General features: G+C 34.5%; 1 protein-coding gene across 1 annotated transcript; it reads right to left on the bottom strand.

The window, feature by feature from the left end:
- Positions 1-4,791: 4,791 nt before the first annotated feature.
- LOC136203775 (histidine-containing phosphotransfer protein 4-like) lies at positions 4,792-5,916 on the bottom strand. The gene is made up of 6 exons (XM_065995003.1): positions 5,857-5,916; positions 5,514-5,644; positions 5,363-5,431; positions 5,219-5,290; positions 5,078-5,150; positions 4,792-4,987 (listed from the first exon to the last, which is right to left on the bottom strand). The coding sequence occupies exons 1-6, from the start codon at positions 5,914-5,916 to the stop codon at positions 4,952-4,954; spliced, it is 441 nt and encodes a 146-aa protein (XP_065851075.1). The 3' UTR covers positions 4,792-4,951.
- Positions 5,917-12,718: the final 6,802 nt, after the last annotated feature.

Genomic DNA, 12,718 nt, shown 5'->3' with positions numbered 1-12,718 from the left:
CTCTTCCCTAACCAAAGCAACTTCCGCAACAACCTCGCATTCCTTCTTCTTTTTAGGGCAACCCTCATAGTTGTGCCCAAACAACCCACATTCATAACAGATATTATGAATCCCTTCATACTCAATGAAATAGATAGTATTTTGTAGACAGAATTTGGACAGAAGGGGTTTTGCTAGGTCAATATCAATACAAACCCTAGCAAACTTGCCTATCTCAGCACCAATAGTGGTTTTATCCACATGGTGGACCTTCCCAACAATCTTTTTTAAGAAGATTTCATTATAATACTCAATTGGGAGGCCTGGGAATCTCACCCAAGTTAGAATCCTGTTAATTGAACAATCATTTAGATTAAAATTGAGGACCCAAGGCCTAATAGCAAGAACATGGTTAGATATAATATAGGGTCCACCATTGATAACCGCTTCGTAATCTTCGGCCTGTGTAAAATTAATTACATAGTAATCATTCTCCAAGTCTGTGATACTGACTTTCCCTTTTTTTGCCCATTGAGCACGAATTCTCTGTGCAAAATAATTAAAGCCAATTTTTTTCCCAAGGACAGTCACAATTAAGGACCATTTCCATTTGGACCGAAGCGAACGTTTTTCAGCTGACGATAGACAGATAATAGGACACAAAGGATCAACTTGTTCATCATCATCAATATCCGAATCTGACAGAAATTCATCCCATTACTCATCCATCATCCCTCCGATAATGGAATTATTCTCCTGGAATCAATGATGAATTTAAGGCTTTCCCAGGCTGCGTCGACGCCATGTCTAACTGTCTAGACCACCCGATCCCACCAGATCCGACATCCCCTCCAGATCCGCCCTCCCTAACCATCCCTTCCAAAACCGGCGCACCCGCCTCCCTAGTTTCTCCCTTTCTAACCTTAACCTGATCCGCGCCCTCTGATCCATCCATCGCTGCCCATATTACAGATCCGGCTGCTCCATCCAAACCGGATCTACACCCCTGTCGCCCCCTTCTCCATCCTCCTTCCGCCCGTCGGCCAGACACAAAGCAGTGATCTCCCCCTCAGCCTTCCGAAGCCCTTCCTCCGACCGCCCTTCCCTCACCAGAGCCTCCATCGCCGGACCGCCACTGGATCGGGATCGCTCCCGATGCCTCACGCCCACGATCTCGCTTTCCCGTTCTCGTTCTCGCATATCGCTCTCGTCCGCTCTTCTCGCTCAACGCTCCTTTTCTTTTTATCCCAATTTAATATCCTTACTTTATTACTCTGTATCAATCCTAAAATGAAGAGTGTTTAGGAGAGTCATTTACCATTTAACCTATTTAATCTATTATATAATAGATTTAACTGGAAGTATTATAAAATTCACCATTTCATTTTTCCTTTTACAATATTTCTTAATAAAAATAGTTTCTCTAAATCTAAAAATAAAATAAATGAAATAATTAAATTGCAACTTTCAGCGAAACAGTTATTGTAAAACTGTGTTTTGGGGCATACAAACGAATGAAAACATGAGCTATTGAGCAACATTTTGAATGAAACGAAGGATTGGGTTTGAAGAATTATGTTGAGGACAATAATGAAAAAAGATTTGCTGGAAAAATAGGCTCGAGTTGGTTAGAAATAATTTTTGAAAGTAGTCCGACAATGCAATTCTTTACAAAAACTGATTTGATATAAAACTTTGAATTAATCAAAATCTTAATGCTAAATCAATTTGTTGAATTAAGTTGATTAATAAATTGAAAATGATAGATGGAAATAGTTTGGGAATAAAATATGGGGAAATATAAATGTTTGGGTTGTTTTGGTTTGAAGCTCGAAAACTTGAAGGTAACAAAGAAAATGATAATAGCGGACTTAAAAATGCTCGGTTTTAAACGAATTGAGGGTTTGGGTAATGCAATTAAAAGCTTGGAGATGGAGATTGAATGTTCAAAACGAAAATTAATAGCTACTATGAATTCGAAAACCAAATTAAGAATTTGAATTTTGACGGGAACTAAAAGTCAGTTCAAATTTAAGAATTGGAAATCAGAAATTATAGCTTAGAAATGAGAATTGAAGGTTGAAAAAATGAATTTAAAAGTTGGAATGAGAGTTTTTGAGATTGATTTTGAGTTATAATTTTATTGTTGATTTTGTTGGTTGTGTTAATTGTCTTGATTGTGAAGAAAACAATTAATATTTATAGACTTTTTTAGCATCCGCTATCCAATTAGTTTCTAAATTTACTCAATCTCACTCGTACTTCTTCAATTGGCAGATTAGAAGTGAAATTCATGCATCGTGATTCTGTTAATCTTCCAAGAAAATAAGTCGTGTTTTGTTCTGTTTTTGCACATTTGTACTTCTGCAGCAAACTTCAAATTTTTTTTATCTCCCAGTGGACTCCCTGTTTGACTCTCCGGCTCGCTCGGGGTTTTCTCGATCGCCCTCTTTTGCTTTCCGCAACTGTCGTCGAAGATTAGCTATCTCTAGATCATGCGTTGCTTTTGCATCATCCATCGCTTTCTGCATTGCTGCTAAGTTCTAAGCGAACCTTCGAGACACCTCCTCCGCTAGGAGCTGATACTGAGGGTCTAACTGGGGTTGAGGTCCTGTTTGTTGATTAACCTCTTGATCGTTGTTTCGGTGGATCTCCGAATGAACGCAACTAGATTGAGCCACTGTTGAATATTCTAACAGATGGTGGATAATTGAAATCCACGCTCACGACACCAATGATAACTTGTTACCTAAACTTGGTTATGTGTCCAAACTATGGTGCTGATCCGATGTCGTATTTGAGTCTACAAAACAATATGCAGTTCAGACGGGATCGGAGTTCGGCAAACCCGCTCCGATGCCTAAGTCAGTTTCTGATTTAGGACCGAATGAAAGGGTATGTACTAGTTTAGAGATAGTAGTCAACGTACCGAATCTTGTACCTATACTTGTGTATTTATAGTGTTTGATTAGGTTTAAGGTTGTCATTTTCTTTGGAAATCCTTACGGAGCTAGGATTCCTGATCCCTTTCAAGTCCGAGCCCTGGGAGGAATACTGTCTCGTAGGATTCTAGAAGATCCTTTTAGACGCTGAGGTTAGAAGCTTGTGCGTTGTGATGGGTCGCCGTTCGTTGGGCTTGGACCACATTGATCGTTTCAGACTTGTTGAAGTGAGGCGAGAGCCATTTTGGACGCGTTTGGACCCTTTGTTAGGTTTGAGTCAAAGTTTAATAATTAGTTACTTTGATTCGGTGGTTATGGAAAAATATTTAATATATTTTAATTAGTAGAGTTACTAAAATTAATATGTAATAAATAAGTGAAGGGTTACTATAGTTAATAACTACCGAATAGGTTAGTAGTTACTAAATATTATGTTTGTCTGTTTCTTTATCGGCCTATGTATAGGCTTGCTGTTTATGGTTTAGAAGAACCAACAATAATAAAAATCCAACATGCTTATCATTCTTTAGACCTGGACGGTAACGAGGATAGCAATAACGTCACACACGTGATATGGTTTAGTATGATATCAGCTTCTAATTGAGCTTTAGCAGCCTTTACGGATGGTCCTAGAGCTATTAAGAGTGCATGAAGCAAGTGATCTTGACGTATTTAATGTTGAGAATAAGTTAATTGATAAACAATGAGTATGTAGGTCAGATATATTGTGATTCCCTGGTGATCTAGAGTTGATGCTCTAAGAAATCCGGAGCACACATCACAAGTGGTCTCTACAGCAACAATCTGCACAAGTAAAGATTCTGATAAAATAGTGGATTTGGAGAATTAAGCAAGGAAATCAATTAGAGGTGTTGAGTTTTACTGTGAAGTTAAATAATGAATGGATTTTGGAAAAGGAATGATTGTGGACATGGAAGAAGAGTTATGACTAAATCCCTAAATACACACAAACACCTCTAAAGGAGATTTTTTATTGTCCATCCAAAGCATATCAAACCCATCAACTGACCTAATATTTGGATTTTTAACTACAAACCTTGTTTTTTTTTGTTCGTAAGTGTATCCACCGCAGACAGCAGTGACTATTCACTTTCGCAGATGGTTTGCACCTCTATAGTTTGCATCAACTGATTATCATAAATTTTACAAATAAAAATTAATATTAGTTACTTTTATAACACAAATTTCAGTAAATGTTTGTTGCATATTAAAATGAATATTTTGATAGTTTTTTTTATAAAAAAACAGGGACGAAGCAAGTGATAGGAGGCGGTTGGCATTCCTGAACAAAAACTAATCCCAAATATTATTAAAAGGGGAAAAAATAGATACAAATAGGGAAAGTTTAAATGTTCTAAACGACGAAGCTCATCAAAACTAAAGGAACGATAGAACTGAAGAGCAGAGCTCGACTGACCACATGATTTGATCCAAAGTAACCCCGAAACGGAAGTGAATATTTTGATTAACAATCACAAGATGTATATATAAAAGTTGGATTGTTAAAATCATTTCTTAGTATGACATAATTTTTGTGATTGTGTGAAAGCAAAAATCTAAAAAAGAATAATATGTATCTTTGTTACAAACTAGTAATATTTAATTTAGTCTTTTGAAATGATATATTTTTAGCCTGTTTGTGGTCATGAATCTCAATCATAAATTAAAGTGATTGGATTAATGATAAGTAAGATGGGTGAAAGTTGTTTTGATATCCTTAAATAAATATATACATTTAGAATTTAGCTAAGTTTTGGGGCACAAGTAGAAGAAGTTAAAGAGTGAAACCGGCCGTAATGGGAATGGGAATATATTTTCTTGAGACAGAGACATTGACTTCACATTGAGAAAATTGACTACAAAAACCATTATATATAATAACATAATCCATAATCTTTTGTTTGTTTAATTAAGAGTATTTGGTACAGTTGACAAGTAGTTAATGTAGCATATTACAATCCTATAATATAATAATGTTTAAGCATGGATTGTTGTGTATAATTGCCAGTTCAACAAGTCTCAGATTCCCCAGCTTGTCTTATCAACTGAAATTACAATAAATTAATCTCTAATTAGTAAATTAAATAAGTAGATGAATGCATGCATATGCATGCATGTACAAATTAAGTACAGACCTCAAAATAAGTTTGAAGCTTCCTCCTCAAAGTAGCATGCTCTTGTTTCAGTTGTTTCATACTTGTTATGCATCTGTCAATAAATTAATTTATTAATTTCTTTCTTTTAACACTTTAAATATACAATGACCTTTTCATTACCCTTGGGTGTTCATGGCATAGCAGTATTCCCTAAATTGACTACATTCCCTGCTCACTTTTTTAGCTCCAATGCTGCAATTAACCAACTAAATAATCAATTAATATCCCAAACTTATGTGAATGAATGGAAGAATATATAGTTACCTTGAGCAGCTACCTTTGAACTGATGCATGTAGTTATCCAGCTTACCAAAATCAACAGGCTTGTTGCCACTGCATTCATTAATTACATATTAGTGAACCAACCAATAATCAAAATTAGAAATATGAATATATAATTAATGTTATGACTTACAGAGTGTTTTCAATGTTTTGGAGTAATCTAACTGAATCACTATAAAAAGAAGACACAATTTCCTCCACAAAATTAGGGTTAGCATCATCCTGCAAATCCTCAAGTTGGATGAATTGCTCATCAAGGTACCCCTGCATCAATTAATAAATAATTTTTTATTTTTTGAAAAGATAATAAGAACATCTTTCTTTATGTCCTTTTCTTTTCTTGCTTTACCATTTTTATAATTAGTCACATGCCATCAGAATCTCTTCACAACCCGGTTTCATTTTTTTTTTTCTTTTTTTAGGAGAGTGGTAATTGTCAACTGATAGATAAGAAAAAAAGAGGAATAAAGGGAAACCTGATCAAAGAGGGATTTCCTGGAATAGGCAATCTGATGAACCAAATGCTTACTATCCATATTGTGATATAAGAAATAAACTCTTTATATGGTTTACATATATATAGTTTTAAAATGAAAGTAGGAAAAATATCAGGATGGACGCGTGGCATTCTCTTCTCTCAAAGGCAAAGATTCACATTCACATTCCACAATTGGTCCACGTTTCAATGTTTATGAGTTTCACCTGATCCTTAATCATTTCTTTATTCTCCTCTCCACCAAGCTTAGAATCTCCATTATTCATTTATTTAAATTACTTAATGACTCAATTCGTCTCATACTAAAACAAACACTTTTAACTGGATCTCAATGCTCATGGGTTTAATATTCATGACAAATTTCTTATTTCTCGCCGAAATATATGTTACTTTTGAAATTCTCTGATTCTCCTTCAAAATATATATATATATATAGGAGAGGGCTGCTAGTGGAATTCGAACCTTGTACTCTATGCTACTTATCACTGAGACAATTACTTTTCTTGTCCATTATGGAACGCGCTGCTTAATATACCATTATCCATGTAACTTCTATTGTTTAATATTTGACACATACACTTATTAATATCGATTAAATGTGCGTAATAATAAATTATTAATAGCAAAGAAAAGAAATGTGCATAATAATGAATTATTAATAGAATAAAAAATTCAAAAACATGCTCCAATTTTTTATTTATTTAATTCTCTATATTTTTTATAATTTATGTTTTAAAATGTTAAGGACGATGTTCTAAATAATGTTACATATGTTCTAAACTTTATAATTTATGTTCTAAAAATTAAGTATAATGTTTAAAAAAATCAGTAAATATCTCGATCATTTTTGCATTTGTTCTATAATATAATTTACAACTCATGTTCGAAAAAACGTAACACATGTTCTAAAAAACATAATGTATGTTCTAAAGTTTATAGTTTGTGTTCCAAAAATTAAGTATAATGTTCTAAAAAAATCAGTAGATATCTTGATCGTTTTTTCGTTTGTTCTATAATATAATTTATAACTCATGTTCGAAAAAACATAACACATGTTCTAAAAAAACAGAATGTATATTTTCTTATATAACATAAATTACAAAAATATAAAGGAATTACATAAATAAAAAATTGGAGCATGTTCATATATTTTTTTTCTATTAATAATTCATTATTATGCACATTTCTTTTTTTCTATTAATAATTCATTATTATGCATATTTAATCGATATTAATAAGTGCATGCGTCACATATTAAACAATAGAAGCTACATGGATAATAGTATATTAAGCAGCGCGCGTGATATAATACACAAGAGAAGTAATTGTCTCAGTGGTAAGTAGAGTGTAGTATAAGTCAAGTGGCCAGGGTCTGAATCTCACTAGTAGCATTTAGTGTTTTTTATTGATTTTTACACTCAAAACGATGTAGTTTTGAGTGCTCTCAACATAAGGAAGTGTCCTCACCTAAGTGCTCTCACCATAATTTGTGTTCTAAAAATTAAGTATAATGTTTTAAAAAAAATCAGTAAATATATGGACCATTTTTGCATTTGTTCTATAATATAATTTATAACTCATATTCTAAATAACATAACGTATGTTCTAAAGTTTATAGTTTGTGTTCTAAAAATTAAGTATAATGTTCTAAAAAAATCAGTAGATATCTGGATCATTTTTGCATTTGTTCTATGATATAATTTATAACTTATGTTCGAAAAAACATAACGCATGTTCTAAAAAACATAACATATGTTCTAAAAAATATGTCGTATGTTCTAAACTTCATAGTTCGTGTTTTAAAAGTTAAAATATATGTTCTAACGTATGTTTTAAAAATATATTTTTTTATATAAATAAAATATTAATATGAAATTTTATTAAAATATATAATATATTTTTATTTAAAAAATATAGTATTGGATTTTTTTTAGCATCAGATGCACTTAATAATATATAAATAAGAATTGTATAATGAACAAACTAAAGTAAGAGTATTTTTATTTAAAAATTATAGTGTTAGATTTTTTTAGCATCAGAAGCACTTAATAATATATAAATAAAAGACATGTGAGATTACTTGGAGTATCCACCTTCCATAATCCTCCGGATTTCCTCTTCTCTCTTCTTTCTGATGACCGGGTTGGGGTTAGCTTTCCCAGGCTAATCCCGGGTTATTTTTTGGTTTTTTTGTTGTTCTTTCCTTTGTTTACCAAAAAACAAATATATATATAAATAAAGGAATTATATAATAAATAAAATAAGTAAATGGCCTAGTGGTAGATGGCATGCGCGTGTTACTCCTTTTATGCCCTAGTCCCAGGTTCGAATCCCTCCACCCTCATTTTCTTATTTAATCTTTAATTAAAGGTACCAAAACTACGTCGTTTCATCTTGTTCCTACATAACAAAGTTTCCTCATCTAATGGAGGGGTAAATTTCATCGATGATGTACAACTTTTGCCTCATTTCACAGTTTGGTGTACAACCTTCAATTTGTCTCACTAATATGTACGAACTTATAGGTGACCTCCCACTTTAGTGTATGGCCGGTTAAAATGACCGGTCAACGCCAGTCAATGCGCCAAGTCATCATTTTTTCATCTTTTCCATTTAAAAATGTGGGATCCCTAATATTGAAATGTCTAAAATATCTTTATTGCTTCACTCATATCCTTCCATATGTGTATTTAATAAAATCACTTCATCTTCTTTTCTCATTTCTTTCTCTCTCTACTGTATTTTTTTATCTCTCTCTAACTTTCCTTGCAAATGTTTAATTTTGTTATTTCTCTTTGCATCTCTCCTCTCCTACCATGGCAAAAAATATCTCAGAAGGAAAAAAAATTCCCCAGGTTCATCAGATATTTGTCACCTAAGGCTATATAATTATCCACTTTCTCTTATACAATTCTAGTCTTATACAGTTCGATTCTATCATCTACGTGCCCGATCATGCTCAAGAAATCCTTGGCATCTCTTTTCGGTTTCCTCAGACTTCTTGAAAATTCACACAAATATTCAATCAATATTAAGTAAACCCATAAATTAAAGTGGCAACTCATTCTCATCATTATCATCAACAACTAATTATATCTAAATTACTCATCGGACCACCCATTAAAAACAAATAACAGAAGGAAAATAAACTCGTTGGGCTAAAATTCTAGCATCGTTTTTTATATTGAAACAAGAGTTTTATACAATGTCTTCCTGAGCTCTTATGGTACAAAAACCCTCCCTTCTCTCTCATTTTCTATTCAAACGAACCAATTTAGAAGCTTTTTCCTGTCATGGCGAATATTATTGCTCTAAAAAATTGTTCGTTTCCTATGATTTTTTTTGTGTGAAATGACACTGCATCTCTACAGTGCCCTGGCACAAGTGTCAATTCCCACTCCACAAAAGTTCTGGATGTCTGAGTTCGAACTTGGAATGTTCGATTCTAGTTGGATTTTGGTTTTTCATCCTTTAATTAAGGCAAAAAAATATACAGTAGAAAGAGAAAGAAAAGAAGGAAAGAAGATGAAGAGATTTATAAAATACAGATCTGAATCTTTGGAGAGAGAGAAAGGTTGGAGAGAGAAAAAGATTGAGGGAAGAAGATGAAGAGATGAAGGTATAGGGGTGAAACAATAAGGGTCTTTTAGACATTTCAATATTAGAGGTCCCACATTTTTAAATGGGAGAGATGAAAAAATGATGACATGGCGCGTTGACTGGCGTTGACCGGTCATTTTAACCGGTCATACACCAAAGTGGGAGGTCACCTATAAGTTCGTACATATTAATGAGACAAATTGAAGGTTGTACACCAAACTGTGAAATGAGGCAAAGGTTGTACACCATCGATGAAATTTACCCTCTAATGGAGGGTTCTCACTTGATCCCTCCCCTATATATATATATATATATATATATATATATATATATATATATATATTACAGATTAAATCTTAAGCACATGCAGGATAATTTTCCATTAACACAGTAAGAGAATTAAGAGCCGTTGTCCAAGAGGCTAACCAATGAGCTATTCCTCTACGAGCAAAGAAGAATGAGCCGGAAGAAACGAGAGAGAGAGAGCTAAGGCTAATGATATCAATATATTCGAAGTAAAGAGAGGATTGAGGGATAGAACCGTGTGACAAAGCTTCCATCACCATCTTTGCATCTAATAGCCATGAAACCACAATCTGTTACTCATTGAATACCTTCAGGTATTGCTTGAAGCTCAGCTTCCTCTACCGACATGCAGATACCAATAGGAATACCTGCAAAGGTCATTACGTGTCCATTCGAGTTTCTAGCAATTAATTCACCCATTGCGATACAACCATTACCCTCCAATGCGGTATCACAATTAATTTTGGTGATACCAGTAGTAGGGGGACATCATGTCTTGTAAGGGCCAAGGGTTACATTACTAAAAGAGAGGGAATGTGACGTACCAGTACTATTGACGGAGCTAGGTTGTTTCCATTCTGCTAAAAAAAATTGAGCCTTATCAATGAGAAGATCTATCTGAAGCCAATCATTATTGTGGATGAATATATTCCGACGGTACCATAACCATCACACAATGACAAATGAAAATTCAAGCTTAAAAATTGACGATTTATCCATACATACCTCTAACTAGTCCACTGTACTTACTACTTACTACTCCAATTTTGTCAAGTCGGAATGGCCGACCCAACGCTTTCCATACCTCTCTCACTGCCGGACAGAGCTTGAAAATGTGGAGTTCATATTCATTCGGGTTAACACACTTACTGTGACGCATATATTAATTCGACGTTGTTGCAAGTTGAATAAGCATGGTAGGATACTTTGGCAAAATTTCCAAAAAAAGTGCAGCACCTTTAGAGGCAGATTTATCTGCCAAAGTTTCTTCCAAAAATCGTCTTTAGTCCTCGAGGATGAGGCAGAATTAGTAGCATCCCTGCGGTAATGTTCTGCCAAATGGTAACACGATTTAACTCTAAATATACCCGACTTGGTAAGGCTCCAATAGATCTCATCGTCCAGCTTATGGAAGCGGATTCTAATCTGCAGTATTGCACTGGCATCTGTCGGCAGAAAAATAGTGTAGAGGAGGGGACGATTCTAGTCATTAGTATCGTTATCAATCAGTTCACCGACCCTGTTCGGTCTAGATGGTAAGAGAGACACCAAAGGCTTCTGATAGCTTAGGCTACGCAACTACGTGTCCTTCCAAATATCAACACACTATGTCCATTTCCAATTCTCCAGCATAAACCTTTTTGCATAACCTGTCTAGCCTCCATCATACTCCTCCAAAAGTAGCTCGAATTGAAAAACGTAGGGGCTTCCAATAAGGCTGGATGTGGGAAGTATTTAGCTTTTCTCACTTGAGAATAAAGAGAATTAGGAAACTTAATTAGACGCCAATATTGTTTGGAAATAAGAGCAATATCGAATGACCGCATCCAACAAAAACTAAGGCCACCGAATTCCTTTGATTTACAGATGAGATCCCATGATAGCTAATGCATTGGTCTTCTAGCTTCCATTCCACCACACTAAAGATGGCTGATAAGGCTCAGGATATCCGAACAAAAAGAATCTAGTAGAATAATGCATGACATGATGTATGTAGGGATAGCTTGGATCACTATTTTAATGAGTACCTCTCTTCCACCTGCTGATAATAATTTTTCTTCCCAGCCTTTAAAACGATGTTTATCCTTTCCTTTAGTGAAGTAAAAGTAGCCCCAAATATTTAGGTAGAGCCCTAGTCTCCTGGATATGTAAGAACTATGTTAGGCACACTCTTCTAGATTCCGACACACCACCACTAAATAAGATTTCAGATTTTTCAAAGTTAATCATTTGCCCTGATGCCCTTTCATAATTGTTAAGGATTCCCTTAATGACTATAATCTCCTCAATGTTTTTTCTACCAAAAATCATAGAATCATCAGCAAAAAAAATAAAAGTGAGATTTCAGGGCTAGTTCTACTCACCTTAATACCATGAAGTTTGCCATCAACTTCGGCCTTTATGATGTTGGCCAATAAACCTTCTGCACAAATAAGGAATCGATATGGGGAGATAGGATCTCCCTGTCTTTGCCCTTTAAACGACTTTAAGCAACCCTTACCTTGGCCATTGATAAAAAAATGACATAGAAACTTATAAAATACACATCATGATAAGCTGAATAAAAGAAGAATGAAACTGCATGTGTTAAAGCATCACCTTTAAAAAGGAGCACTCAATCATATCATAAGCCTTGCTCATGTCAAGCTTCAAGGCAAAATCCCCCCTCCTACCCTTTAAACGGGTCTTCATGCTACAAAAAGCTTCAAAAGTAATGATGACATTATCAATTATAAGTCCTTGAGCAGCAAAGGCATATTGTGTTTCATGAATAATACTAGGCAGGACAACATCCAATTTCCTAAGACTTTAGAGATGAGTTTATAGAGCACGTTGTATAGGGCAATGGGTCTAAGATCTTTCATTTGTGTGGGATTCTTAATCTTTCGAATTAGGGTAATAGAGGTGTGTTTGAGGCTATCAGGCATACAATGCGAGTCCAGAACATTAAGCACCAACTGAGTCACGTCAGTTGTAGACACTGGAGTCGAAACCCTATGATGATATCCAACAAAGAGGGGATCAATGGAAGTGTTTTGGGATACATTTGAATGAAAGTCAAAAAAGTCATAGAAAAGGTCAAACTGTCCAGCTGAAAGTCAACATTATTATTGGAGTCAAGTTAGGTCCCAAATATCAAATAATATCATTGTACTCTTTATGAGATTTCCAACGCCATGTGGCACGTCTAAATCAGAGGTCTAACGGAAAAGTTA

This window comes from Euphorbia lathyris, chromosome 8 (assembly GCF_963576675.1).
Source record: "Euphorbia lathyris chromosome 8, ddEupLath1.1, whole genome shotgun sequence".
Lineage (NCBI taxonomy): Eukaryota > Viridiplantae > Streptophyta > Magnoliopsida > Malpighiales > Euphorbiaceae > Euphorbia > Euphorbia lathyris.
This window is presented reverse-complemented; position numbering and strand designations above follow the sequence as displayed.